Source organism: Takifugu flavidus, chromosome 3, assembly GCF_003711565.1.
Source record: "Takifugu flavidus isolate HTHZ2018 chromosome 3, ASM371156v2, whole genome shotgun sequence".
NCBI lineage: Eukaryota > Metazoa > Chordata > Actinopteri > Tetraodontiformes > Tetraodontidae > Takifugu > Takifugu flavidus.
In genome coordinates, this window is record NC_079522.1 from 15,877,133 (window position 1) to 15,883,710 (window position 6,578).

General features: G+C 42.6%; 1 protein-coding gene across 2 annotated transcripts; it reads left to right on the top strand.

The window, feature by feature from the left end:
• Nucleotides 1–89: 89 nt before the first annotated feature.
• LOC130523137 (uncharacterized) lies at nucleotides 90–3,347 on the top strand. Of its 2 annotated transcripts, none has more exons than XM_057028151.1 (6): nucleotides 90–481; nucleotides 695–793; nucleotides 1,177–1,304; nucleotides 1,406–1,567; nucleotides 1,849–2,075; nucleotides 2,734–3,347. In XM_057028151.1, the coding sequence occupies exons 1-6, from the start codon at nucleotides 409–411 to the stop codon at nucleotides 2,834–2,836; spliced, it is 792 nt and encodes a 263-aa protein (XP_056884131.1). In that variant the 5' UTR covers nucleotides 90–408; the 3' UTR covers nucleotides 2,837–3,347. The 2 variants fall into 2 exon arrangements, with proteins under 2 accessions (XP_056884131.1, XP_056884132.1); XM_057028152.1 differs by having other exon boundaries at nucleotides 108–220.
• The last annotated feature ends 3,231 nt before the right edge of the window (nucleotides 3,348–6,578 follow it).

A 6,578-nucleotide genomic window follows, 5' to 3' on the forward strand; every position in this document is an offset into this window, starting at 1 on the left:
GGGGGGGTGGAGCTTCGTTTGCATATCGGGCGCCTTTTTTCCCTCCGCGTGGCGACGTTGACCAATCAGGTTGAGGTAAACGGCGGCTATCACGCCCGCGCGCCAACTCGTGTCGCGCGCTCCTACAGCTTTGTACCAAAGTTTGTTTTCGGCCGGTCAAGCAAGTCACCGGAGCTTCGAGAGGGCATTTAAATTCGAGAAAAGTGCGCTGCAAACCGAAGTGAGTCCAAAAACCGCCACATCTTCAGAAAAGGTGGCGCTGAGCGCCGAGTTGAAGCTAAATAACCGACTTCGACCGGGTAAAGTTATTGGTTTTGAGTTTGCCCATTGGTTAAGGGGGGGTTAAAGTTGGGCTAATCGTAGCATCATTTAGCGGGTATTTAGCTCGGATATTAGCCGCTCAGTTCAATGAGAATGGCGGCTGTGTGTCAGTCACGACGCGCCTTGGTGGAAATACCTGCTCCCCAGCCTAAAATTGCAGGTAAGTGCAACTTTGAGAGACTTATTTTGTCAGTGAATTCATCAGGCGTCACTTGCTGCTACCATGCTAATGACATCACGACCACACGACCCCTCACTACTAATGCTAACTAACTTATTCTTTATTTACCTATTGTGTCCATCTATTGTGGACACCTAGCTTTAAACCCTCTTTCTACATCGCTCAAACTTGGACTCTGATTTCCATTCACAGCACGCATGAGGAGATCTTACCTTGAAATTCTAAGTACTCGTTTCTCTCCGTCTTTGCTTCGAAGGGGGAGAAACGCAGCAACAAGCCGTTCAAAGCCACGTAAGTAAGAGATTTTGTGAAGTTTCCTAACCATATTACAATGTGTCCTCCCCAATTTTTAATTTAAACTGTGTGAATTCTGAGAAAGTGATGGGACAATGACCGTTCCAAGTTCTTCTCAGCGATTCCAAAGCAATGTTGGCTAATGAAATCTAGAAAAAGATGATCGACTTAAAGGAACCATTGGGGCAGTAATATAATTAGATATCTTTCTGATATGATGGGTAATTCTGAGTAAACCATTAACACTGACAACAAACACTGGTTGAGTCAGATTTTGTCATCGTCAAAGCGAATAATGTGTGGCTGGCCTAAAGGGCTGTGAAAGATGGTCTTTATATGATATTTGTGGTGGCGTGTAAGACTTTCCTTTTCTCTTGCAGTGGACCTGCCCGTTGATGATGCCTGGAGCGGGAGGATGCAGGAGCAATGTGAGAAGATGGCTGATCACACCCCTCTGTCAGAACAGCAAGTTGCGCAGCTCATGAGATCCCTCATCTTGGTTGAACAGGTAGGATTCTCACCCATTTCAGCTGACCAGACATGTGTTTTTGTCTCATCCCAAAATGTGATCAGACCCTGCAAAATATCACCTGCTGATTTATATCCTAGAGTCTAGAGCCCAGGATCCTGGTATCAGATTTGAAGTATCTTCAGGAAGACCTGCAACTAAAGAAAGCAAATGTGTACAGGTCTATACCCTACTCTCGGTTTGGTTCCAACCGAGATGCTCATTGTTACAGAAAAGCATATCCACAGCTGGTGGCATTCAAAGTGAGTATTTTCGAGCCATATTTTCCTTCTCTGTAACCCTACTGATTTAACTGAAGAGTGCAATTTGTTGGATGATTTAAGGCCTGGGTTGTTTTTTTTTTTTAGACTTTTTAAAAAACAGTTCCAGAAAACCCCTGTTGTGCTTTTCATGTTGAGCTATTTAATCTGTCAGAAAATAGGTCTGCCATTGATTGATTTGTTTATTCCATTTTCACATTCTGCCAACGTTGCCTCTGTAACTTGGCAAGTGGGCTGCTTCATTATGTCACCTTAATCCTCAGATTTCATGTCAAGAGTGGGGCCAGGTTCTTCTGAAGAAAATGGAGTGGGATGCTGTGCTGGAGCACACACTGATGGCGTGGCGCTACACCAGTGAGCTGCCACAGTGGGATACAACAAACCACAACGCTCTCCGTGAACAGTGTTACAGCATTCTGGCAGCTCACAGCCTCGCAGCTCTGCAACACTACCGCCCCCAGCCCGGCAGAGCACGTGAACTGCTCAGAAGGTAACACTCGCTGTTAAGGACAACACAGAAATGTACCAGGGCACGTTCTTTTATTTTTAATGACTGTCCAGCAGTATTCAGAACATGTGCACATCTATAGTAATCACTTGAGAAGCAACATTTTAATCAGATTGATGGTGTTCACCTCTGGCTGAATCTTTTTCCACCTAAACTCAGGTGCTTTTCACCAGCGTAGGGTAGAAAGATCTCAGGACGGGTCCATTGATTTAACTTTGAGAGGATTTTAAAGCCTGTCAGTCAGTTGGCAACCCAATTCCTGACATAAGTATCCCAGAGAAGCAATGCAGCCTCGACATCCCCGTGGAGTCCGGTTGTTGCCACTTGATAAATAGAAGGTACCTCACCTTTGAAACTTGGCTGGGGGACTTGGCAGAGTCTGCTATATTAGATTGTGCTTTCTGTAATTTAACATTCGTGTGACGTTTTTATTTTAACAGCTTAATAACAGTCTGAGTGGCTGTTTAAATTCAGGGGTGCACAACTTAGTCTTAGGTTGAGCTGTAAACTATCCTAGATGCCACCAATAAGTGGTAAATTGTGGTTTGTTTTGAAGTTTTCCTCAGAAATTGTCTGTGTGGATACTGCTCCTGTTCTCCACATTAAAGTCGAAGTGATTCTTTTTGTTTTCTTTCCTCAGATTGAAGATGGCTCAGTTTTACAGCCAGTCTATTGTCCCCTCCATTCTGGAGCTTGAGAGGCTGATGGAATGTGGCCTTGATTCCTCTATGGGAATAAAATAGAGCTCAAATATCCTTAATCGGCTGGAAAATAATTACACACACTTATTTATGTTTTGTGAAAGAGCCAAAAAAGTCCGAGTGTGAGAGTGGATAATATACTGGAGTGTCTTTACAAAACACAGGGTTGCAATCAAAAGTGCCACTTCGTGTTTCCCTAATAGCTGAAAAGGTTCCAAAATTAATGTGTGTTTTCATATCAAGTGAAAATATATATTTTAGCCAGGGTTAAACTTGTGTTGTGGACCAATTCCCAGTAAATTTAGTATTGATACATCACACCTCAGTCATGTTGAACACTTCCATTAGAAGTTAAATTGCATATTTTTAGAATATATGAACCTATTTTTTGGACCATTATTGTATATACGTCTTTGTTACTGTTGACAGTACTTTGAAATGGTGTTTTTAAAGTGGCTGTACTGAGAATTGTTTGTCAAATGTTTGCACTGTCTTATGTCCTGAGAACTTGAAGCTTTGTGATAAATAAATATTACTTTTTTTTGACAAGGTATGGATTGTGTTGTGGTTTGAACAGTCTAAATCGCTAATCCACATCCTGTCAAATGCTATTGACGTGGACGTGCATTTTCTCAGCCCTACAATGGCTCCCTCGCTTCTGACGGGGACATTTCGCTTTGCGTTGAATTGTTGTCACCCTACAATCGGACGTCGCCCGTCATCGACGCTAGGTGGCGCCCGAGTTTCACCGGCCGGTCTCAGCGGCGGCTTCAGTGGAGGCTCAACCTTGACATCACTGGAGACACAGCTGTTGCCATGGCATTGCGTAGAGTGAATATTAAATTTTAAAAGCTATTTATATTTCAAGATAATCAGTAGGGGGGCGGGTTGGGTGAGGGGTTGCTGGCTCGCATGGAGACTCCCAGCTGTGGAACATCTCGGTAAGAATTAAAGCTTGATATTACCTCAGTGGTTGAGGCGCCTTTTCTGGCACGATGTCTGACTCCTTCCAGGGTCTTTGTCATTTTCTGAAGATGAACATGTTGTACGTTAATTTTTTGATGTACCATTTGTGCCGGTAATCACAGTTAACCAGCCTGGAACGAAAGACAAACTTGCACTTCAGAATCCAAGAATTCAACTAGCATGAAACAAAAGAAGCTTCCCTGTGCCTTGGATATAGATATATTTCTTTTCAAAGGTTGGTTTTGCAAACGAGACAAGATCTTAGAGCTACTGACTACAAAGACAGGCCACCTTGGTTTGTTTGCCTCCTCAGAGCTGCTGCTCTTTTGTAAGAGTAAATTCTCTATTTTACCTCTATAAATATTGCAAACTGTGTTTCCTCAGCTTATCTAAAATCAGAAAACGATACAAGACTCCTGAAAATTCCCATTAGTGATAGTTATTTTTTTAAAAGGAGAAAGAGACTGTAGGTTGTTTTTCGACCAACTCAGCTGGTGCCGCTAAGCTTGTGGCTTTCAAACTACAGGTACAATTATTTTGACAATGTGGTGACGGTTCTTCTGTGTTTCCGGCGTGGACTGCTGAGCTGGTCACGTAGAGATGAAGCAGGGAAGACTAACTGCAATCCCCGACAGGAGGCCGACAAAATGACAGGCTGCTTACGTCTCTGTGAAACCTCTCAAAAGTTTGGATGGGGGAATTCTGCCAAGCATGCGGTCACACAACAATTAGCATAGCATGTCAACTGGAAACATCCACTCCATCATTCTTAATATAGGTTGATGCTCAGTGCATTTGTTTTAGGTTCTGCATAAAGTAAACTTGTGGAGTGTTGGCCATGTCTATTCTGCCTCCCCCCTCTCCTCTCTATCTACCCACCCCCCCATCAGCAGGAGGGTCCCTCCAAATCAGCCTGGTCCTGCTCAAGGTTTCTTCCTGTTAAAGGGGAGTTTTTCCTTTCCACTGTTGCTGTTGGGGGTCAGGCCCTGGGATTCTGGAAAGGGCCTAAAAACAATTTTGATTGTTAACGACGCTGTAAAATCAAAGATGAATTGATTTGAATCGAGCAGGAAAGAAAGTGCTTATGATCCCAATCCAACCGCGTCCAGAGACATCAGCTGATGTCCAGCGGACCTGCAGCGCGAGGAGCCACGAAGGTGTGTGGCCACCAGGGAGCCATTGACATAAACAAATACACATAAATTCTGGAAATGTGGTTTTTGTGGGGACCCCTTCAACTAAAACGCTCTCACAGTCCCATTTTGTTCTGCATTTGCAGAAAATAAGAACCAGTGGCTGTCCAAATATTTCTATAACTTAACTCTAGAAATAGCAGTGAGGTCAGAGTGATATTTGTTTTTATTCAAAATGCCCTTTTTAATAAAGTTTATGCAAAGTCTCTATATTTAATGTGACCTTGCTTCTCTATTTTGTGCATGTTATTACTTTTGGCAAAAATACAAAAAAACAACAAAACTAAAAAGCTCAATTTGAATATAGTTTTAGGCTATGTTTTAGAGGAATTATTTTGTTTATTTATTTTTTATTTCTTTGCTAACCATTTATTTAATTACTGTTGTAAAAGTACTATTTTGCATTGTTATTCTTTTGGCTCATGGCACTAAACAAATTGTCCATTGACTAACATTGAATAAGATAATATCTATTAATATGTGATTAAACAAATGAATTATTAATACGCTGAGCACCGTCCTGCTCTCATCACTGACACTTTGACAGAAGGCGGAGGAGGAAGAGGAAACGGAAGAGGAAGAATTAGAAGAAGAAAATGGCAACCAACTTGCAAAACAACTGTGCATATTTTGTATTTATTCATGAGCACCTGCTTCATTTGACCCCAGGTGCATCCAGACTTTACATTGGATATAAACATACTTGATCTGATTCATTTCAAGGGTGCTGTTAGGTGGGGTGATTTTAACTGACTTGGTGATCTTGGATACCTTTTCCACCACTTATTTAGTTTCCAGTTTCTAGTTTTTATATTGTTGGTCTTATTTTAGTTTTAGACCCTTAGTTTGTAGCCTTTACATGTTGTGCCCAATGTCACCATTATGCCTTTTGCTCTATCGCCTTGTCTTACTTTATAATGTGTTCCATCCTATTCCTCTGTTATACCATTTATCTTAAGTTACTGTTTCACGCCATCAGGTTTTAGCTCCAGTGTTCATTCAATCAATCAATCGATCGACCGGCCGACCCACAGACCGATCAATCTTTATTTATATAGCGTCTGTTACAATCCAAATTGTCTCTAGGCGCTTTCCAGAATCCCAGGGCCTGACCCCCAACATGCAACAGTGCCAAGGAAAAGCTCCCCTTTAACAGGAAGAAACCTTGAGCAGGACCAGGCTCATGTAGGGGGACCCTCCTGCTGATGGCCGGCTGGGTAGAGAGAGGGAGAGGGGGGAGGACAGGTAGAGGAGAGAGTAGGTAGAGATCAGGGAAATGTTTCCCTCTCCCAATATAGTCAGCTCCTCCAAAGGTAGCTTGTCCCTCACTTCAGCCCTCAGCGCCCGGCCGTGTCCCTTGGGACGACTGCTCTATGAGTGGGGTTGAATGTGTGGTTCTGTGTTTTCTAACTGTATTTTTGTGCAGGTAATCTTGGTTTCACTGCTGTTTTTACCTTCTGTGCGGCAATTTGTGCCGTACACTTGTATAAAAAGTGCCAGATAAACTTTGATTGGATTTGATTTGAGCAATCTTGACACGAGCCTTTGTTCCAAAGTCTATGCTGCCCTAATACACTAGGAGTCAGAAACATAATGTATCCCCATATGCAATAAGCCAAAAGTAC

Coding starts and splice junctions, on each gene's coding strand:
- LOC130523137 (XM_057028151.1), top strand. CDS start 409: ATGAGAATGGCGGCTGTGTGTCAGTCACGACGCGCCTTGGTGGAAATA. Junction 482..694: donor TCCCCAGCCTAAAATTGCAG/GTAAGTGCAACT, acceptor TTCCATTCACAG/CACGCATGAGGAGATCTTAC. Junction 1,568..1,848: donor CACAGCTGGTGGCATTCAAA/GTGAGTATTTTC, acceptor CTTAATCCTCAG/ATTTCATGTCAAGAGTGGGG.